A 23696-nucleotide genomic window follows, 5' to 3' on the forward strand; every position below is an offset into this window, starting at 1 on the left:
GGTGCAGAGAAGTACACACCCCCATCACCATCAACGGCGCTGCTGTGGAGAGAGTGAGCAGCTTCCGGTTCCTTGGTGTACATCTGGCTGAGGATCTTACGTGGTCAGTACACACAAACAAAACAGTGAAGAAGGCGCAGCAGCGCCTCTTCTTTCTCAGGAGACTGAAAAGATTTGGCATGAGCCCTCGCATCCTAAGGACCTTCTGGTTGTGTTTACTGACCTCGAAACGATTTTATGTGGTACACAGTGCTCGAAAACCAGTTGAATGATTTAGTACGACTTTGCTAAGCTACGGAGCTGCACCGCTTGATGGATTGTCGGAGCATTACGGCTATCGTAGGCAGGAGCCTCGCGGAGTGATACGTACTGTGCCTCAACATAATATTACTGTATTGTGTGTGTATAACCTCTTTTTAAGTTTTGTGGATATTATATATGGTTATGCTGAGGATATGTCGGCCAATTTCCACTGGAAATGCCTTTTGGTTAAACTGTGAGCAAGGAATTTGCATTTGCACTGTTACATTTTTATAATACTTTAATGCACATAAAAGCTGCTTGTTTAAGTGAAAATACATTGATGTTTTTTGTTTTGTTTTTTTGCACTAATAAAGTTGTGGAGTTGTAAAGTGTTTTGTCTAGTGTCAATTATATCGTCAGTTATATCGTTATCGCAAATTTTCTAATGTATATCGTGATAAATATTTTGGGTCATATCGCCCTGCTCTAGACACCATATTGACCTGAATAAAATCGACAAAATATACAATTATAAGTTCAGATATTGCTGGAGAGTTTGCAAGTTTTATTTGCAGACTTCAAGTTGTTACCATTTGTTTTGAGCCTGTTTATGTCAAAGTTAATCAGCAGTAAAATTGTTTTATGAGGCCGGTTCAGCCTGTAGCAGATTGTAAAGGCTCAGGTAAGACATTCTCCTGCCATGAAATACATTCATAACACCAAACATTTCCCTCTAAATATATCACCTAACTAATTGGGAAACCTCTTAAAAGCCCTGAGAATATGCTTTTTCAACAAGATAAACCTTTAAACAAATAAGGGAGTCCTGACAGATCCATTTAAATGACTGTTGTCAAATTATTATAACTTATATAGGTAAAAACAGGTTTTAGAAAGCTGTCTTGGTGATTAATCTTAATTGTAATTTAAATATACTTATACAAGAAATATATTGTCTAAAGAGGTAGTTTGCAAAAAAAATGCCTACTTCTATATAATGTGTTGTATGTCATAACAGAAATGGCAAAAAAAAGTATTTGTTTTGGTCTGTCTGAGTGAAACTGGGACATTCAGTTAAAGGATTTCCAGAGTTTTCCATGGGGGCCCGGGGCTAGACGGCAGCCGGGTTAAATTTCCAGATGATGTTATTCCACACAGACCTGATGGAAACATGGCAGCACCCTGCCATATAATGGAGGAGGACCAGAAAGACAGAGAGAGGAAGAGAGAGGGAGAATGGGACCAATGCCTAGTTTGACTGATTTAGTCCTACTGCTTCTGAAGAATCTATAAAATATTCTGTGTACACTGGTAGTAAATCCAATCAGCTTGCTATCAAGTAAGATCTGGAAGGAAAAAACAAAAAACAAACCATACTGGGAGGATATGGTTGGGGTCATCACCGATGATGACTTGGATTTACAGGATTAATGCAAAGTTCTCCAAATTACTGGATGCATTTTGTACAAAAAGATGCACACGTGACATAACAGTTGCTGCACCTTTAAAGCAACAGCTGTTGAAAAAACAAATCTGTCTTTGAGAGGCAAATCTGATGAATATCTCCTGCTCCTATAATGACCTCAACACAGTGTGCACAATTTCCTGACACAATCAGTCTGACAAGTTAAACTGCACTTCAGACAGCACTGACAGCCTGACGGTGTTTCCCCCACTGGAGGCTAGAAGTCAAAAACAGTTCATAAATAAGCTGGCCTGGATCTCCACACGACAAACATCCATAAAAGAGTCTGTCTGATGTAATCTTCTTTAAATCCAGTCCTTTAAAGCTATCCCAGACTGCAGAACACCAACAGTGTTTCACATCAGTTACCCCCGAAAACAAAGAAACCTCTCGGTTTTGAAGACGCCAAGATATTACATAGCAAATTTATTTAAACTTGACTTAAAAGCCTGAAACAGTTGTATTGTAACCTGCTGTACAGCTGCCAACACATAACCTCACCTGCCTGAAAGTTGCTCTCAATACAGATACAAAATGACTCATTATTAGCTAATAATGACAATCCGCAGCATCTTTCTCACCTTCAGCACTTTTTACAGCCTTGAGTAACTGCAGAGATTCTGGGTGGCCACAGAGAAGTGCTGTGCTACTTTTAATACTAACAGAGTTAAGAGATCACTTCACTGAGCCAGTGGGACAAATGTGAAAACAATATATGTGCGCTGGTTTAATACAATGAACAAAGGTCCTACTGTCAGTATTTATCTTCAACAGTTCAGACCACATTGACTTTACAAAGATTATCCATCTGATTTGGATAGACACACACACACACACACACACACACACACACACACACACAGAGAGAGTTTCTGACAAGGCACCAGTGTCTTGAATCATTATCTCAAGTATTTTTCCATCTGTTGTTTGCCAAATTCTTCAGACTGGGCCACACAATCCAGATGTGGTCTGGCCTCAGATATCAGACTTCTGCTCTTTGCTGCTGATTCACTGACAGACCAGGCGCTTTCTGGCAGATTGCGGTCATAGGGACAGAAAATGCACCTGGGTATATAAAAACCACGTTTAGTCTATAATCCACAAACAAAGAGAACATCAGTTTGATTTTACAGCAGAAAACTGCTCGTCTGCACAGCAAAATACTATAATATACAGTCATGTGAGAAAATGAGGACACCCTTTGAAAGCCTGTATACTTAAAATATATTTGGAGATGTGGATATTTAATATCAATTTTAATGATACTGAGGGATCCAAATAATATAACTAAACAATTAAAAAATAAGAAAAGCCTTTCTAAAACCTTATGTGAAATGTAATTTTAAAAGAATGCAATTTCTGGTGAGGAATAAATTAGGACACCCCCACTTATTATCCCACTTAAAATGGTTAAAATCACACACACAGGTGTATCTTGTCAGGTGCACATGATCAGTACATCATTAACCAGGATTTTAAAGGAGCCTTGCCCTATTTAGTTTGGTGTGCTCCTGACTGTTGAAGTGAACGCCATGGTGAGATATAAAGAGCTGTCTGATGCCCTCAGAAAGAAGACTGTGGCTGCTTATGAGTCTGGTAAGGGATTTAAAAAGATCTCAAAAGAATTCGACATCAGCCATTCCACCACCATCAATTGTTTACAAGTGGAGGACATTTGAAACAACTGCCACCATGCTCAGGTCTGGTCGTCCAAGCAAATTCTCCCCAAGAGCAGATCACAAGATGCTCAAAGAAGTCATCCAAAATCCTAAAATGTCATCATGGGAACTACAGCAGGCTCTGGCTACTGTCGATGTGAAAGTGCATCACCCTACTATCAGAAAAACACAAGTTTGACTTTCATGGGAGGTGTGCAAGGAGGAAACCTTGGCTCTCTAAGAGAAACATTAAGGCCAGACTGAAGTTTGCCAGAGCGAACGTAGACAAAGACCATGACTTCTGGAATAATGTTCTTTGAACAGATGAGTCTAAAATTGAATTATTTGGACACCAGAACAGTAGACATCCATAGTCCTGGAATGGCCAAGTCAAAGCCCTGATCTTAATCCTATTGAGATGCTGTGGGGTGACTTGAAACGGGCTGTACATGCAAGAAAACCCTCAAACATCACACAGCTGAGAGAATTCTGTGTTGAGGAGTGGGGCAAACTTTCTTCTGATTGATGTCAGAGACTGGTAAAAGGCTACAAAAGGCGTCTCGCTGAAGTTATATCAGCCAAAGGGGGCAACACTAGTTATTAGGGGGTAGGGTCTCCTAACCTTTTCCTCCATTAAAATGCACCACTTTGGTGCACGCAACAATAATCTAGTTCACTCAGAGCACAGCAGGAGATTCAATGGAATTAAAAAAGAAATGAAGAAATAGAAATAAATAGTATTTGTGGGAATGTACTTATCCAGCACAAAACACATTTACTGTTGGATTTATGAAATGTGTGCACCAGCCTATTTGTTCTTACCAACTTGTGTATAAATTAATATCTGCATACCCGTTTCCTTCAAGATGAAGTAGAGAAAGTGGTGGAATTGGTTTAAATCACAAGGTTAAAAACTACCTTGTGACTACATTTACGATTTTGTTTTGCTTACATGCAATTATATTTTTTATTTATTTGATTGCAATTCTGTACATATGGTGGCTTATGGTGTTTAGGAAAACAATCAATAATCTAAGAAATAATAAGATATAATAATAAAAATATTTAATATTACTATTAGTAGTACTTTTTAAAAAAAATTATATTGATTGTATATTGTATATTGTACTCATTTTAAAGACTTGTGGCCATCATTTGTGGTAAATGGCAATCGGACTGGTTCTATAACACTTTTCTACTCTTTTTCTACTTTACTGTGTACTTAAAGCACTTTATATACCACGTCTCATTCACCCACACAACATTCACACTCTGATGAATGCATGGGAAGCAATTCTGAGTTCTGTATCTTGCTTAAGGGCACTTTGGTATTTGCAGACTGAAACAGTGAGATATTTGAACCACAACCACCTGCCTGGCCACAAAAACCCTCTAAATTTGTTTGAGTGTTAGAGTACGAACAAATTCAGGCATGAACATACTAATAAATCCTGATTTGTTCATGCGCTTGATTTACGCACAAATATGTGCGTAGGCACTGTTAATAACTTGTCATTTACTTACTAGCTATAGTTTTTAAAGAAACATGCACTTCTCTTGTTAAACACACAAGCAAAACCAAAAGTTTCACTAGACCATGGTGTTAAACCTTTTCCACAGTCCATATTAGCTTCTCTTCACTGGCCTACTGTTAAATCCTGAACTTAAATTCTGCATGATCAAGCCCTGTCATATATTAACAGTATTAGATTATTCCAAAAAAGCACTTAGCTTCAGACTACAGGTTTACTTGTGGTTCCTAGAGTTTCTAAAAGTAGACTGGGAGGCAGAGCTTTCAGGTATCAGGTCCATTTCCTGTGGAACCAGCTCCCAGTTTGGATTTGAGAGAGACACTATGTATACTTTTAAGATTAGGTTAAAACTTTCTTTTATGATAAAGATTACAGTAAGGGTTAGACCAGATAACCCAAGACCATCTCTTAGTTATGTTGCAATAGATTTTGGTTGCTGGGTGCTTCCAATGATGCACTGAGTATTTCTTCTTCACTCAACAATTTTCTTTCCATGTGTTTAATCATCACTATTGCATTTAGAGGTTTAAACCAGCATTAGTAATGATTAAACTCTGACTCTCTCCCTCGGCTCTCTTTTCTTTCCCCTCATGGCAGATGGATGGCCCTCCCTGAGCCCGGTTCTGCTGGACGTTTCTTCCTGTTAAAAGGTTTCTCCTTTACCATCAGGGAAGCACTTGGTGACAGTGGGATTCTTAGGGTGTTCCCTCTAATATTGTTGGGTCTTTACCCTACAATATAAACCTGAACTTCTCAGCTGGTAGAAGACAATAAGGGTGGAGCATTACTTAAAGACAAGAAGAAACCTTATTAAAGGTTAAATGGGGATTCTAGACAGAAATATAATTTGCAACCCAGTGGGTTTGATAGCAATTAACATTTTTTTCTTGCTGTGTAAAAAGCACCTGCTGGGGAAAAACAGTGACTAAAGCTCCAAGCATCACTGAGTAAACCTATAATAAGACCAGATTCAGCTCAGATACATTGGACAGTCACAGCAGGAAAAGAGTGGGTGTAATTAATATTATAGATGGCTCTGCTCCATTTACAGGTGTTTGTGCCAGTATGCAACACACCTAGAAGGAATCTAGCCTTTATAAATGTAATGAGTAACACCTGTGCTGTTTGTCTTTGGAAAGGCTTGCCATTTGTGAGACCAAGAATGAGTAAGTGTGAGTGAGAAGGTTCGGCCTGAAGAGAGATGTTTGCTGTGTGACATTTTCATCTACTTTAAAAAGCACTTCAGTTAAATTATACAGGCAGCTTCATTCTGACAGGGATAACAACCAATATTAAACATGTGGAGCTGGACCAGACAGACAGACAGAGTGTAAATAAATGAGAAACTGACCACAGTAATTGGCCAAAGGTATGCAGGTTAAGGAACATGTGTATTTGTCTATTTAGACCTAATTTTTCATCCATTACATTACTTTTTCTGTCACTTTCTATGTGACCAACCAGGTGGAACACTATAAATGTCTTTAAGAAATGTCTGTCCAAAAACATGCCACTTACTCAATATTTAAATGATTCTTCATGTTTTGCTCTTCCTGAAGTGAACAGCTCTGCTTTTGAGTACAGTTCTTTAGAACACAGGTTAACTGTTAATTCATTCACCTTGACAAGAAGCTGCTGAAGTTTTGCAGGTCACTTGAATCGAGCACCACATTCAGATCGCCGATGGTCCTCTTTGATCTCTCACTGTCCTGCAGGAAATAACACACAATCCATTATTCAATTATAGCACAATGAGTCACTTTATTTACAGTGACCAGTTTCACCCATCTGTGTTGCTCTGCTTTAAATACTTTGTCAGATTAAGAGAATGTCACGCTGACATGTCATGCATGGCCCTTTGGATTTCACTATTATCCAATTATAAGAACTCACAAAAGCAAAGCAAAACAATACAACAGAAGTGACTGAACTCAAATTTCCTCTTGAATTTTAATCTCTATTATATAATTATTCTTGAGTTAAACTGGTTTCATTTCTCTTACAGATTCAAACAGCTGAGTAAGCATTTACAGTTCAGTGTCTGGACTATATATATTGTATTATATAACTGATATATAATCAGTAAAGTTTCTAAGCTACACTTTCACCATATCTTTTCATCATGGTTAATGTGATCAGGAGCAAAATGTGGGTAATAAACAATGGGCAGATGAGTGGTGACACATAATAGCTTAACAAATTAAGCCTGTTTTTCAGTTCCCTGAATGTGAGAAGCAAAACAAAACTGATCATTTAGCCTTATTAAATTGGGGAAAATATTTTCAGGAAAAGCCAAGGGCCCAGTTGATGCTCTAAAGAAATAGTTCAGAGCATTCACAATCCATAATGTGTATTATTTTTACTCACCTGTTTGTATTTTAACTAAATATACAAGAAAACCTTGCTTTTTATCTAACCTTTGGTAAATTTCTAAATGTTTTACAGAGTTAGGCTAGCCATTTCACCCCACCCCACCAGCCTTCATGCTGAACTTGGCTTCGACTAAACAGCTCTTTCTCTGTGTTAATGAAAAAGGTGTTTTTATATATATATATATATATATGGAGATACGCTCATGGTTGGTTTCAATGTGTTACAACAAACAAAACAATTTAAGGTTACTGGAAGTTGTGCTAGTCCACATTAAGGTGCAATAAAAAGGTCAGTAAACATTAAACTACAATTTAAGGGTAAGAAGAGATGGTTTCAAATCAACAAAACAAGTACTATTCTCATTAAAACAAGTTAAAACCCTTTGGCTAATTGTAATTTTAATAACATTTTGTGAAAAGCTTTAAATAAAACCATCTGCTTGCTCTAATAGTCAGTGTAGCTAGAATTAAAACCAGAAAACAAACAATTAAAGTCTTTACTGAGTTACTTGTGTCAAAAGGTATTGGTAAAATCTGCATCTTAAATGACTTCACGAAACAGCTTATATACATTATTCCTAAAGCCCAGCTTCACTGGTGGCCAAATGAGCTAAAATTAAAACCAGAAGACTTCTGGACCAACATGAAGCTGGTTTATTGGTCATTATACTGCACAATAAATTAAAAATTACTGTTAACTTTACATTTACACTATTAGCTGATGTTGAATTGTCTTTTTTTTTTTATGTGACAGTCAAAAACGGGATTCTAACACACCTAGATATGAAGTAGGATATAAAACTTCAGAACTTTTTTGTTACAGATACAAATGTAGCCTGAAAGAGCTCCAAGTGCTGAAAGTTGTCCTCGTGTGTTCGGTTACGTTCACAATTTTGAAAATAAATATACACCTGATTTAGCCATTTTTGCAAGTTACAAATCATTTAGGAGGATACTGTGTTCAGGCACCTGCAGCCTTTTAAAACATGTTAACATTTCCCAAGTAAGCTACTGGTGAATATCATAATCATAGTTTTATTATTGTTACTGAATATCAGACATCATCACAAGAATTGTAAAACAACACCACTCATCAGTGAAACACTAAGGCACATGGCTTTGTCACCCTCTGCTGGCTGGACACAGCACTCCAGAAAGAATTCAGTATGGTTTTTGTCTCTGAGAATGTTTATATACCTTATTTTCTACTTTAGTTAAAGATTGAAACAAATTTCATCTGTCGCAAATTAAAGTGGAGTAAGATTAAGGCAACACCAGTCTTTGTATGATCAAAACCTTAAACAGATTGTGCATAAGACAAGTAGAGATACATGTGAATACTAATAATAATAATAGCCTATAACAATAACAACTAATAATCGATACAGTCCCAAGCTAAAGCCACGATTTTAGTTAATTTTTAAAATAATAAGTTTTATTAAGACTGAGATTTTGAGTATCTGAGCCAACATATCTACAACATGCAGACTCAACTGGACTTAAACACCAAGTCTGGGTCACAGTGACAGCTACATATATGGTTACACAATAATAATAATAATAATAATAATAATAATAATAATAATAATAGGTTAAAAAACAGAAAATCAGACACTAGATGGGTTAGAAATATGGACACAAGATAAAATAAGCTGAAAAGTACTTGCAAAAATCAAAGCAAGAGTTCAATGAACAGTTTCAGACCGGAGGAAAACTATAATCCATAAACAAAAACGGAAGGAAATATAACAACTCACCTTGATCTCGGAAAGCTGAAACTCGACCTGGAAGACCAGTTCAGAGCAGTTACCCGACAAAGAGAGCTGCTGAACCAGCTTTCTGCCACCTAACATACACAAATGCAATTATTTTTAGATCTATCATTTCATACCAAAATCCACTAAAGGGACCTTAAAGCCTACAGCGCATTGTGTTCCAAAAGAATGTTGTTCATGTATTATTTACATTCATGGTAGAAGCCTGTCTTTTTTGGCATACAGTCACATATAAGTTTTTGATCAGTGTCAATCATGCAGACACAAACCAAATGAATATTGTTTAGCTCATCAAAACCTTGCAGATAATGGGAAAAAACAAACAAAAACAAATCAAACAACAAAAAATAAAATAAAAATACATTATATACTAAACTACACAGGGAACAAATGAAAACACTAAATGACATAAATAATTAAGATGCATCAGATTTATATTCTGATGGAATCTTAATCCTCTATTTAATACATAACAGGTCAGATGGCAGTGAAGACTGTGGTTTGAGACCCTGCTCTTACTGTTTTGTAGAGTCTTTGTGGTGCAGCTGTTCAAAGTGATGCCATTAATTTCTGTCTGCAGTTTCACATCCTCCTCCAGCTCCTCCAGCTCCTCTTTGAGTCTGGACATCACCATCTCCTTCCCTCCTTCTTGTCTCTGCCCGCACATGAACACTCTGTGAAGCCAAATAATTTATGATGTAAAGCTGTAGACAGATTTCGCAAAATGCAGAACAAAAATTAAAACTCACAGAGCATTTTCCATTTGTTGGCTGTAGTGGAACGTTATGTCCTTATTGATTTCCTGTTGTTGGTGCTGCAGCGATTCAACTTCAGCTTGAAGACGCTCGATCTCAGACTCAAGCACCTTCACCTCCTCGGTGTTCTCATCACTCATCTTCTCCATCTTGAAGGATAAAAATCAAATGATTTAGTTAAAACAAAGACACGCATATTAGTTTGCCAGCACAACTTTAGAACTTATAAAAAAGTATCAATTTGAAATTTACAGATTAAAACCACAAATCTACAGGAAAAGAAAAGAAAGAAAAAAAATTGTACTTAGAGGAATTATATATTTTCAATCTGAAAAGTTGGATCAACTTCATTATATTACAGACATTGCTAATTTTCATTTAATACCAGTTAATAATCTAATCAACCAATAATTTTATACTAATTATTGGATGCAATAAAGAAATGGTTTTGACTCTAACAGAGAATCACTGTTTTACCACAAACAACCCTACTTTCCTTCTCTTAACTCTCTCGTCATGGGTGCTTGTTCCAGTTTAGGTTAATCCAGCTTTGCAGAGTGAAGTGATAGGAATCCATGACGCTTGGACTAATAGGGTAGCTTTGCATTTGAATTCAAAATTAATCTCTCTTTATTTGACACTGGTGAAACTCCTTATTTTATCCTCTCCCTTTCAATTAACTTTAGTCAGACGAATTTACTGAAACGGTGAAAAGTGAACACAGCACCACTGAAGAGGTGCTTTTTCGAGAGTTTTAAACTATAAACGCACCAGTTAAGAAAAAAGGTGTCAAAGTGGTTACGCTTTCATTAGTTGAACCAGTAAATCCCGGCTAACGAGATACTATAAAAATAACAACAACGTTAACAACAACAGACAAACTTTCGAGCTAACTTTCCACAGCTGTTTCCGTTGTGAAGAAGAAGTGTTTTTAACAATTCACAGTTCTATTTCAGTAGCTGATATAAAAGAGTTCTGCCATTATTAAGTAATGATTATCTGTATTTACCTGTTTGTTTTCCGTTTCTTAGCAGATGGAACCGAGCACTTCGGAAACTCGCGCCCTCTGGATTCTACCACTTTTCTAAAATCCGAGGGGGGAAGAAATTGCCTCCTTGAATAACAGTCACGCCAGCACTATGGCTCTGTTAAAACAAATACTACTGTTGTATACATGTTTGCATTTTAAAGTAAATATAAGTGTTTTATCATCGCAAATGAGCCACAAAATCATAGCCCACCAGGAATTTGGGTGACTCCTTCACCCCACGTAGAAATAATGGAAATCCGCAGCTGTACCTAGTGTGTATTATTTTTTCTCCTTTATCAATAAAATGGAATATAACAATTATATGTTAATTAGCTTTCTTAAGTAAACACTTTTATAATTAAAAAATGTACCGGCATCCCTTAGCAGCGAGTTCGTTTATTTATTCATTTTTAAACCACCGTTGAGTCTACGGAACATTTGGGTGGTTCCCGAGAAAAATGTTACGGACGGATTTATCTGCAGGACCTCAGCTCCGGACAGAAATTGTGGTAACACCAGCTGGATACATGTGAGGTAAACATTTGTAGCTTTTCGGACTTTTTATGTAAAAATGCTCGCGATAACAAATAAGAGTAGTTATAAATCGACTCACTTAGAGATCATATATGTAGTAGATGCTCTGTGATTTATGTTATGCTCTATTTCTGGAGTTCCTCCAGGCTGAAATGGATTTACTGGATCCACTCAGTTGCTTACAGCTAAAACCTGAGGCTCTGCTCTCAGTCCAGTCCTCTTAAGTTTATTCATTTTGGACGCTGCTTTAAAAGGTGTTTCAGCTTTAAAGTTATTATGAAGTCTTTGGTTTGTAATTTCGTTGGATTGTGCTGTATTATACTGAGACGCACAATGTGCAGTGCAATGGAGTGGACACAATATTAGAAACAGTAAAACACAATTCAGAACCGTACAGACGAGCAGATCTCATCTGGCCTGATCTTTCATGCGAGCAGTGAGAGTATCTGTAGATTTATGAGAAGCATTTTTGCTTTTCGCTTTTTGTTTGAATATGAATCTATTTTTTGTATGACTTTCCTGCATGTTTTACAAATGGTTATGTATGCAGTATTTATAAATGTGTAAAATATGCGAGGTAGTGATAGTGTACTTACTATGCCTGGTAGATCAGCTGAACATCAATTTACAAAGCTTTTTAAAGTGTAGCCACCTTATACTTACAGTCACAGCAATGCGGCGACTGTACGTCGGTGGGTTAAGCCACACGGTCACTGAGAAGGATCTGAAGGATCGATTTGGAAAGTTTGGAGCCGTTGAGGATGTGGAGCTCCGGACCAGGAAAGACCCAGAGGGTGAGGAATCCAGTATACACTGACACACTTTGACAGCCAGAATGGTGACAGTAACGATGTTTAAATTCTGTTTATCTAATTTTATTGAAATCACCTTTCACATTCAGCACTGTCACTATCAGGTACTTGTGCAATTGTTGTATTGGAAGGCATCTGATATTAACGAACCAGCAGCATTCATTTATGTATAACTTTATTTGTTAAAAGTTAAAATCCAAAGAAAACTAAACTCTAAAGCATTTTCTTATTTTACTGTGCATTTCTATTTAAAACAAGAAAACATACTTAAAGTTTGAACTTATTTACATCTAATTTGCATTGAAAAAATCTTTAGCTGTTGTTCTCACACTCCACAAATTATACAACTTTATTTACAAGTGATGCTTAAATACAAGATGTCAGGGCTGCTCTGAACATTAAAAAGATTTTCAATACAACTGTGAAAGTTTAGTTTACTTTTTTATTTTTTTGGTCAGGGACAATAAAAATTAATCAGAAAAAGCATAATCGAAAATAGATTTATGATCATTATGTTTTGTTCATTATGAATTCTTACATCTTGATAATCTTATTGTTCCTCCTGCAGGTGTTCCCTTTAAAACCTTTGGCTATGTCAACATCAATATTTCAGATGCCGACCTGAAGAAATGTAAGTGACCATAGCTGCCGCTGAAAATCCTCAGATTTAACCCCGAGGTCTAAGTCATTATCAGTGACAACCCCAAACTTCTAACTCTAAACATGTGTTTTAGGATTTAAGGGTTGTCATCCCCACTAAGTAAGTGGGGTTAGGTTAATTGGAGACTCTAAATTGTCCACAGGCGTGAATGCGGGAGTGAATGTGAGTACAAATGGTTGTCTGTGTATATGTGTTAGCCCTGCGACACACTGGCGACCTGTCCAGGGTATACCCTGCCTCTCGCCCTAAGACAGCTGGGATAGGCTCCAGCGCCGTCCGCAACCCTGAAAAGGATAAGCGGAAGCAAATGGATGGATGGATGGATGTTATGCTCCAAGGTGCATAACACAAATACAACACAACAAAAGCAATATATACAAAAACCAGGAATAAGAAGCGTAGTTACAGTATATTTAAGTCTAAATAAGAATTGAGAGAAGCACAGATGACTATTTTGAGGGGAAAAAGTAAATAATTTCTTATGTGTGTCAGTGAGAATTATTTTTTTGTTTGTTTTATATTTACCAAAACCTTGGAGAAAACAAACATATTCTGTGAGCATAGGGTTGGAGTTGTCACCAGTGATGACTTAGACCTCACAGGGTTAACTAACTTATGTAACTAATATTCATTCACACTGTTAGTGGGACGCCTCATCCGCCAAACTGAAGGAACCCTTCATCTAAACATGTAGTTAACACTTTCAGTGAGAATTATGTTTGTGTTGTTTGCACCATTGAGTAAATTTTCTACAGTCTGCTTTCTAAACTAACATTAAAAAAAAACTGTTGCATTATGAGATTGGTGTGTTTCCTCTGCAGGCCTGACAGTGCTAAACAAGTCTAAATGGAAAGGGGGAACTCTGCAGATTGAAATAGCAAAAGAGAGTTTCCTGCACAGGTACAACCACGTCGATCGCGCCATGTAAATCTAACACTGACAGAAAAGTGGAAATTATTATTGAATTATTAGGGGGGTGATTTTTTTTTAAACTCAGACTTTAATATCAAGGCTCACAACTGTTGATTGTCTGGTTTGAAAATTCTGGATTTTACCGTATGTTCACCAATCTTAAAAATTTGATCTCTGTACCTGTAGAAAATTATTCCTATCTATTAGCTTGAGAGCTAAAAGCTCTGTATTGACTGTGTCATAGGCTGGCTCAGGAGCGGCAGGAGTCAGTAGAGCAGCATCTCCAACAGCCTGCAGCTGAGGACAAGAGACAGAAGCTTCTGGACTCACTGAGTAAAGCTGGTGTGGACAACTTCACCATGAAGGCTGCGGTTCCGGGGACCGAAATCCCAGGACACAAGGTCTAGTCATACTCTTTCCCTCAAGACATGATTATAACGAATGCACTTGCTCTCTTGTGGGGTCATGTAGTCACAATGTGGAAACCAATTCTTTTAAAAATTGAATCCCCTTAACATAAATTATTACATTTTAGTTTTAAGGGTTTAAGGTTGGTGTTGACTGTCCTCTGGTTTCAGGACTGGGTGGTCAGTAAATTTGGACGGGTCCTCCCCATCTTGCAGCTCAGAAGTCAGAAAGGCAGCAAATCTCGAAACCTGAAGTACGACCCATCGAAATACAGCCACAATATTCGCAAACTGGACCGAAACACCATCCCTGATGAGGCCACACCTGTGACCCAGCTCACCTGGGAGGTCCAGGGTGGGGATGACGAAATCAGTAAGAAGAGGCGGGGAGAGTTCCCCCCATGTGAGCCATGGAGACCCAAGAAGAGTCGGACAGACAATGTTTCTGGCAGAACCAGGTATCCATGTGACCTTTTCAGACTATTCAAGTAAACCAGGTTTGATTTGGTTAATCCACAAGGTCTCAGTTGGTTTCTGTCTCCGAGGGCCTCTGGGATTTTAGATTTTCCTTCCTCGATCCACTTTGCCTCCTGGACATTTTCTGTAATTTCTGGGATGCCCAGGTGTTAGCTTTGGAATTATGAGGGATATCTACTGGTACAAGTGATTCTGACATATTTATTTCTGGAGTTAAGATAACTTTTTTTTTTAATGACTAAAACCTCTAATGGATTTATTGTGTTCTTCAAGCCACCTGGTTTCTGAACTTGTTAGAAGTCCACACTTGTTCCTGACATTCCATATTTCCATTTTTGTTTAATTCTCAAAGGTTCCTTTCAGATTTCCTGATGTTCCTAGAGCTTTGCAAGCTTTCAATAATCCGTTCTGATTCATGGTTTCTGGGTTTTTGGAATACCAGTTTCTGAATATTTAGTGTCCCTTCCTTTTGTTGATTTACCTTAGATTTGAACACCCTGTCAACTCTGTCAATCGCACTGAGGGTCATCAGCTCACCAACGGATTTGAAAAACAAAACAACCACAGACTGGCACAGAAGAAGTGGACACGCTTTACTGACAACGATGCCGACTCAGAAGAGGAAATCCGCAGGCTGGTGGCAGCTCAGCAGACCTCCCATGTTACACCACAGCAGCAGGAGGTGGAGGAGGATAATCTGGAAGTGGTTGGATATGACTTCTTAGCAAAATCTGCATGCATAGGTAACAGATGTGTTTGAAACAGGCAGTTTGCGCATTTTAAAAATTCAAATTTGTCATTGTTTATGTTTACAATTCTACCTAAGTGATGAGTTTAACTTTATGGCTGCTTATTCATTTTACTTTCAAATGCACATGTAGGTTCACGTGTGCAAAAATGCAATAACAAAGACTTCTCACACAGGATTCTGTTGTACTGAAGTAACCATGAAAGCCACAGGTTTCATTTTGTATGATTTTATTTGTACTTTGACGAGCAGAAAAGATGCCAAATTCTTAAACAGATTACATCAAGTAACCTGATTTTTATTTGTGGATTTTTGTGCCACATTGACTGCTAATTCTATGTAGTGCGTGTGTGGATGCAGATTTCTAGGGAAGAGTGCGGTATTAGCTTTATTCAAACCATGATATCAGGGATGTTCTTTCATTGAGTGACGCTGATCAGTACCAAATTATGTCAAAAGTCACTACAGTAAAAATAATAGAATTAAATATAAGTGAATCATTGTCATTTTCTCCATCCCAGAAAAAAAATTGATCTTTGGAATAGCAGGTTTTCCTCTTTGTGATTCCAGGTGATCAAGACAAGGATGACTACGACTCTGCTGACACAGATGAACTCTTTGCATCGAGGAAACCTCCTCCTGCTAAATGTCAGGAGAAACATACTCCCCCAACAGCAGAGCACCTCTCAGGAAACAACACAGACAAGAAGAGAAAAACAAAGAAGAAGAGAAAAGCTGGAGAGCAAGAGGAAGAGGACGGATCAACAGATGATGAAGAACACCTTACTTCTAGAAAACCGTCCTGCGTGCAGCAAAAGAGGGATTCTAGTGAACAGAAGCTAAATAAGAAAACTCGTGACCTCCCTGTCGTAAGGCCGTCCTCATCAGAATCAGATAGGGATGAGGAAGATGAGGGTGATGAAGTAGACTCGGTAGATTCATGTTCAGACTCTGATTATGAAGCCATGTTTTCTAATATCACCCATCTGGAGATCTCCCTGGCTGACCTGCAGAGGCTAGCTGAGGCGGCCCAGCAGAACTCAAAGACTGTAGCTCCCAGCTTCCTCGGAGCTGGACTAGAACAAGAAACGCTTTTCCCGTCTTTTCCTGCAGAGCAACCTGCTCCAAAGAAAGGCTCCACGCCTGAAGAGATCCTCGCCATGATAATGGAGGACGACAGCAGCGAGGATGAACAGAAGAAGAAAAAGAGGAAAAGACAAGCTGTCACGTCAGCACCACTGCCTGCCTTCCAGGGCACAAAAGCATTGAATGAGGTATCGGAAGACGAGGAGGAGGACGATGGAAGAGGAAGAGAGGTTAAAAAACAGAAGATGAACGCTGATTCTACACAACTGGTTCACAAAGAAACAGACAGCAAAACCATCACAAGCGTAAGAGACCAGAATCATGCAGAAACTAAGATTTCAGACAGCAGTGAGCAAGAAGAGGATGACGATGAAGAAGAAGAAGAAGAAGAAGATGAGAGTGATGATGGTGATGATGATGATGAAGAAGATGAGAGTGATGATGGTGATGATGAAGATGAAGAAGATGAGAGTGATGATGGTGATGATGAAGATGAGAGTGATGAGGAGGAGGAGGAAAAAGGAAAGATTATAAAAGACATGGTTCCTCCTGATGTTTTAAAAAAGGTTACAACTAAAGTTTGTGTAAACACAGAAAAGGCTGAGACTGAGTCTTCGTCTAGCAGTGAAGAAGAGGAGGAGGAAGTGAAGCAGGGGAGGGTGAACTCCAGTCAGATTGTTGTAAATGTTAAATCTGCAGGCAAGGCTTCACCTTCATCCTGCAGCTCATCTGGAAAGGATAAGAATGAGCCGCAGGTCATTTCTGCTAAAGGGGGTGTGAAAGCAGCTTTGAACAGGGAAACCTCCACCAGTGAGGAAGAGGAGGAGGAAGAGCTGGCACTCCCCCGGATGGCATTAGGAGTTGAGGAGGAAGAGGAGCGGCAGAGACAGGCCAACATGAGGAGGCTGGCTGCTGTACAGCAACGACAGAAAGAGGCCGAAGAACATAAAAAACTCATCCAGGGAGCACTAGCCAACCTGGTGAGAGCGCAGCGTGTTTATAAGATTGTTATTGTAATAAACTGATTAGTTTGGAATTATTTTAACCTAGTTAATAAAATCAAAGCAGTACTTGAGGTTTGGAAGGGTTTTTGATTGATGTTTCTTTGGAAAACAAACAAACAAACAAACAAACTAATCTGTAGGACAGAACACAGAATTATAATTTTTCATTATTAATGTAAAATTTCATGGTTTGATTGTTTGTTTGTTTTTAAATATATTTTTTTTTCTGATATTAAGAACCTAAAAACATGTCAAGTATATCTACATATTCCTCACTACCTTTTAAAAGCAGGCAGAAAAGTTTCAATAAAACTTTAGTCCTCTTTGTGTGCTGAAGGCTTCAGATTTTCTTATGACACAATTCGTATTATTTATTAATAATAATTACTGATAATGATAAAACGCTGTTTCTTCATTAGGATGCTCCCGTGGCAGGAGCAGGGAAACACATCGTATTTGGCTCTGACGATGAAGAAGATGATGGTAATGACGATGGAGATCAGCAGAGGATGGACTCAGAGGTCTTAGCATCAAGGAAGACACTCTTCCAGGACGGCCAATCAGAGGATGAGGCCACTGGTGATGAAGCCACAGCAAATAAAAGTGTCAAAGTAAAAGCAGAGGTGAGTGAGTGCTGAGCTAAGGTCTCTGAACTGGAATATAAGAATTTAAAGCTGCATTCATCCACCTTTATTTCACCAAAGATGGTTATTATCAGTAGACATCTTAACTGATCGTGATAATGTGGCTCTAAACGGGCTGTTTTTTAACTTTGCATTTGTGTGTTTCAGATGCGTCTGAAGTCATCGGGCCCTCAGCTGTTTGGCGGCAGTGACGATGAAGATGAGGAGGATGGCAGCAGGTTTGACATCAAGCCTCAGTTTGAGGGTCAAGCAGGACAGAAGGTGAGAAAAGAAGTTCCACACTGTTGCACAGAGGTGGTCATAATGTTTTAGCTCAACCGTGGACTTGTGCAAACTCGAAACTTCGCACTAAATATTGGTTTGTTGTTTTTTGCTCAGCTGATGGCGCTGCAGTCTCGCTTCGGGACAGATGAGCGTTTCCGGATGGACTCTCGCTTTCTGGAGGAGGATGAAGAGGTTAAAGAGGAGGACGCAGGTGAGACTGTGGATGCAGGTACAGTAGCTGGTAAATGCAGGAAAGTAGATCAAGATGGAGAAACCCCGTGTTTTTTTTTTTTGTGCGCTCCGGACCAGGTTATTTACAGCATAACACAACTACCATTAATTTCTTCCTATAAGATATTATGGACCTTGGTGTGCTTTTATTTTCTGAAGCTACATAAATCCTTTTGAAATATGGAAAATATCATCAGTCTATTAAAGCATCACCAGCTGGCCTGAAATTACACAGATGTTATAGATAAAATATTTTTTATTAACAAAACAGTCAAGCTAATTTTCTGTTTTAAAGCAGAAAGGTTTTACCAGTTTAGTTGTGCTGTAACACAACCTCTTTATGTTGTACATCATGCACACTTCTTTATCTTCGATTCTAAGAATTATTTGTCACGTGTTTGTGATTCAGAGACAAAGAAAACCCTGGTGGAAGATGATGAGGATTTGGAGGAAGAGAAGAAGAAGACCCTGTCTATTCTGCAGAGTGTTCTTGGCCAACAACACTGCAGCAGCAAGACTGCTGGCAAAGCCAAGAAGTTCAAGTGAGCTTCACACAGCTTCTGAACTGGAACAAGTCATATTCACTGTGGAGAAAATAAAGAAACTTAAAGCTGTGTGACTGTGTGTTTGCAGAGATGTGTCAGCGCTTCATTACGACCCCAGCAAGGAAGAACATGCTGCATTTGAGACCAAGAAAGAGGAAGTCAAGAAGGAGAGGTACAAGCTCAGAAACATGAATTTCCACCTATTTTTCTTAAGTTCTCTAAATAAACTATATTAACACTGTGTTAAGCTTAATGGATAGTTCTAGGATTTTGTAGTTTGTTGTTTTAGACAAATCCAGTAGAAACTTCTGCACCAGCGGTCCCCAACCCCCAGGCCACGGACCAGTACCGGGCTGCGAGAGTTGATGTTCGGGTGTGAAATTTATGATTTTCAGGGTTTCTATCAGCTTTTATCTTTACTTTTTTAAATAGTTTTTATCATTAACTCCGTCTTTTCCCATGTGTTATGAATAAATCTTCTTTTTTCTGGGTACCGGTACTGGTTTTATTTTGTTGTGTTTATCCACTACACCTATTGTCGGATGTAAACCGGTCTGTGGCACAAAAAAGGTTGGGGACCGCTGTTCTACACTCTTTCTATGGTATTTGTTTCCACTAAACACTTCAAAACTAGATCAGAAAAAGTAGTAAGAGATGGAAATTTCTTTTTGCGGGAAGATGTTTCTGACAAACACTGTTCAGTCAAACAAGTAGTACATTTGTTTGGATATTATTTTCCGCAGTGGATTTAATACAAGCCCTGCGACACACTGGCGACCTGTCCAGGGTGTACTCCGCCTCTCGCCCTAAGACAGCTGAGATATGCTCCAGCGCCCCTGCCAAAGCAGATGGATTTAATACGTCAGATAATCATTATTATTGTAGGTGCCAGACTTTGACAAGAAACTACCTAAGTAAAAATAATATATAACAGTGAGTGACTTTACTACTTGTAAGTCAGCTCAGCACAGACCCAGACAGACTACATTTAGGGAATATCAGGGTTTTATTTTTCTGGGCTCACACACTGTAAACAACACAATGGCTGTGTGCTTCTTAAAAAGAACTCGGGCATGCTCAAGTGTCACTCAGCCTTCCCTCCTCTGCCTGAATCACTCTGCCCATCCTCTCCACCTGCAGCTGAGCAGAAACATCACCCTACTGCAACACAATCATAACTATGGTTCTGTGTGTCATCATTGTACTGGTTTTACTGTTAAACCTGAATTCTAACAATGTTTGTAATGTTGTTGTTTTTTTGCGGTACTCAATATTTATGTCAATAAATGGTTTAATATGGTTTTTGCAAAGTTACAATAATAAAATAAAGTTTTTAGCATTCACATGTGCAGGAAACCAGAAAATTCAACCTGTGATCTGTTGTCTTCACAGCAAAGCTGCCAGGAAGAAGAAACGTGAGGAAGCTCAAAAGCTTCCTGAGGTTTCTAAAGAGATTTATTACGACGTGTCAGGTGACCTGAAGACCGTGTTTGGTCAGAGCAAGGATGAGACGGATCAACAAGAAGAGAAGATGAACTGGGACCAGAAGGAGGAAGAAGAAGAGCATAAAGAGAAGGAGGAAGAGTCAGCCCCGCTGCTCTCTGTTCCCAGTGTGGAAAAAGAGGATTTGTGTGGATTTAAATTTTCCTTCTTTGGAAATGACACAGAGACAGGAAGTAAAGAGACAGGTAGGTAGAGCCTGAACTGATCTTAATCTTCCAAATACATGAATGCTGTTGTTTTTGGGTTTGTTTGTTTGTTTTTAATCTTTTCATTTTTCTCTAAACAGCCGACTACAAGGTAGAGGCCATTCAAGCTCCAAAGGTGTCATGGCATCAAGACCCACGTTTCCATGACAGCAGCTCAGAGGAGGAAGAGGATGAGCAGGAGGAAGATGAGGAGCAAGGCAACACCACAGCTAAAACTACAGAGTACGAAAAACAATCTGTGTTTGATTAGGAACTATTTATGAGAAAGATGAGAGCATTGTTGCCAGTTATTTTTGGTTCATTAACACAGCTGCTTTCACACACCTGACCAATCAAAGCATGAAGTGGATATGACTGTGAGATTGTTATGAAAGGAGACAGGAGATTGAAGGTGTGTTGAATCGATACAAAGAAAATACAGTATGATCTGAGCTTTTGTGTGTTTTTGTTGCGTTTTTACAGAGTGGTGATGCCGTCACACACTGAGTTCTTCTTCTTTTACCCTGATGATGACAGACTGACAGGTAGGATGGTGATTCCAAAGGAAATAAAAGAAAATTATCTTATTAGCTGTCTGTGAGAGTCAACATGTGTGTGGGTACATTTTTTTGCAAACTCAGAGGTGACAGAACTTATTAAACTGGTATCCAGCAGCTGGTTAGATCTGCAGTCATGTCAGTGGAGATTTCCAAATTTTTGTTGTTGCTTTTTTTTTTTTTTTTTAATTGATAAAGGTTCTGATGTGTGATCTGAACACTGTTTTCTCCTTTAGATGGTCCCAAGTCGTTCTGGCGTGTGTCTGAGTTGGAGGAGCAGAGGGAGCAGTGGGAGGAGAGGAGGAGTGCACTCAGACAGGTACAGAGTTTGTATGAACACTGCTAAAACCGGTCAAGAAGTTAAACCTTGTTAGATGCTAAATCTTCGGTTTTAAGAATTTTTAAAAAAAAATTTTTTTAATGAGAAACATAGCTCCACAATTTGCTTTCACAGTGAGTGTGGTATACATTGCATATCATAACTTTATTACACTGCCAGACTGTTTTTGTAACACTAGGTTTTTTTTAGTTTTTCTGAAAAAATCCAGTAAAATCTCTCATCTAGACCAAAAAAGGCACATATCTACACTCCCCTTAAAACCACTGCTGCTAATACTGGTAATTGAGTACCTTAAGGTGCCAATCAGTGAGGCAGTGTTAGAGAGAGTTGTGACTTATACACCTCTTACCCACCTTCTGGATGTTATTTGGTTTACTAACTGTCATCTAAGTATAAATCATATGGTACACATTGCAACTTCTTTGTGTTTTGGCTCAGACAATAAAAGTAAACAAGACACAGGTTGTGGTGCTAAGGTCACCCTTCTACCCTGTACAGACATGTGATGCCACGGAGCTTAGAGGCCTTACAGCCTGTTCACCGGGAACATCTTGTGCAAACAAGCCTTTATTCCTTGACTTCATACCTGGCAGTATTACTTGCTTAGGCCTCTGTGTCAGCAGACCTGATCTCTCTAAATAAAACTTAAGCTTCCCGTTTGTCCATTCATCCATTTTCTTTAGTGCTTATCCAGCTCAGGCATGCAGGGGTGCTGGAGCCTGTCCCAGCTGTCATAGCTTGAGAGAATGAATGCTGGACAGGTTACCAGGCACTGACAGGTGGTCTACTTAATGATCTTGAAACCCAGCTACAGCGGCAGTGAGAAACGTCTGCAGTGGCAAGGCATCAGCCCAGAAACCCATAAGAGCAGCGAACCCAGCTGTCGTCCTAACCGCATGATCTCACAAAGTTCTAGCCCGTGATGGATGAAAGTAATCAAGAAGACAGAATTGGAGCAGAAAGATGTGTTTTAAAGTTTTGAAGAGACAGATTGTGGAGAAATTTTTCTCTATGACGAGTAACTTAGATAAAAATATTAGAGCTTTAAAAAAAATACTGTTTATGAGTTCAACATTTTCTTTGAAGTTGTTCGTGGGAGCATTTATGAGCACTGTCAGACAGTTCCATTACCAACCACAACTCTTTGTCTTCATGCAAGTCAAATCTGTAGGTGCATAAAAATGTCTTTGCCAAGTCTGATAATTATGTAGGAGTGAAGACGTAAAGTGGCTCAAGTTATTCAGTAAACATGTTTCGGCTTTCCCGTCTGTGTTCACAGGAGTACCGCAAGAAGCACAAGGATGCTCGGAGGAAGCTGACGTCCTCCCTGAAGAGCTGAGGATTGTGGGCAATGAAGTCTTTGTGTTTCAGCACTCACTGCCCTGAATTCGTGCCTGACAGAATTCATGCCTGACCGATCATTTCTCCTTTCTTGGTGCTAATTTTTTGGCTCGGACTGATTGTAGCAGTCAGCAGGATGGAGAGCAGATGGCTGCCAAAGACAGTGAACTCATCTGAATGTTTAATATCGTCCAGAGTTTCAGATTAAATGTTTATTTTAGTGGATATTAATATTTTTGATGAGATATTTTGTAGTAAGTTTGTTTTTTTGTTTTTTGTAAACAGCAGGTGTTACCTGCTGTGAAAACATGAGTTCATATAAGCAGCAGCTCCCACTTATGGAGGACCAAACCTGCTATAAAAGTGGACAAATAAATAAATATGCTTCTTCAAATTAAAATAAGAATAAATGAAAATGAAAGGTATAACTTAACTAAACATTTTCTTTTCCATTGTTTCTGGTTTCAGGCATATTATCTTATCATTATCATTTTTTTTTTAAATCTCACCATTTTTACCCCTCCGCCTGTAAATGGCTGATAGGATATTGTTGTCACCCTGCTGGGCGGGCAGCATGAACACTCAAGTTTGTCAGTGCGATAACTCATAAATGAG

At 38.7% G+C, this 23696-nt stretch overlaps 2 protein-coding genes across 3 annotated transcripts in view; one reads left to right on the top strand and one right to left on the bottom strand.

Annotated features, from left to right (window-relative positions):
- Window positions 1-11145, bottom strand: part of cenpp (centromere protein P) — a 117043-nt gene extending 105898 nt beyond the window's left edge. Inside the window, exons 1-6 of one of the 2 annotated variants that reach the window (XM_085274756.1) lie at window positions 11042-11145; window positions 10810-10945; window positions 9795-9949; window positions 9565-9719; window positions 9028-9116; window positions 6519-6607 (exon numbers count right to left, since the gene is read on the bottom strand). In XM_085274756.1, coding sequence (XP_085130882.1) covers window positions 6519-6607; window positions 9028-9116; window positions 9565-9719; window positions 9795-9949 — 488 coding nt within the window. In that variant the 5' untranslated portion in view covers window positions 10810-10945; window positions 11042-11145. Of the gene's footprint in view, window positions 1-6518; window positions 6608-9027; window positions 9117-9564; window positions 9720-9794; window positions 9950-10571; window positions 10687-10809; window positions 10946-11041 lie in introns of those variants that run through there. The other variant, XM_085274757.1, reaches the window with a different exon arrangement.
- A 151-nt stretch (window positions 11146-11296) lies between these two features.
- nol8 (nucleolar protein 8) lies at window positions 11297-23522 on the top strand. Its single transcript, XM_085274758.1, has 18 exons — window positions 11297-11364; window positions 12030-12158; window positions 12745-12807; window positions 13659-13737; window positions 13994-14150; window positions 14328-14614; window positions 15120-15376; window positions 15952-17447; window positions 17891-18094; window positions 18263-18376; window positions 18494-18590; window positions 19020-19152; window positions 19244-19327; window positions 20548-20843; window positions 20945-21086; window positions 21327-21388; window positions 21637-21719; window positions 23020-23522. Exons 2-18 carry the CDS (start codon window positions 12038-12040, stop codon window positions 23077-23079), a joined length of 3735 nt encoding a protein of 1244 aa, XP_085130884.1. The 5' UTR covers window positions 11297-11364; window positions 12030-12037; the 3' UTR covers window positions 23080-23522.
- The last annotated feature ends 174 nt before the right edge of the window (window positions 23523-23696 follow it).

This window comes from Mchenga conophoros, linkage group LG5, assembly GCF_057382185.1.
Source record: "Mchenga conophoros isolate Kocher_MC1m ecotype Shallow Benthic linkage group LG5, M_conophoros_male_GT1.1, whole genome shotgun sequence".
Classification (NCBI taxonomy): Eukaryota; Metazoa; Chordata; class Actinopteri; order Cichliformes; family Cichlidae; genus Mchenga; species Mchenga conophoros.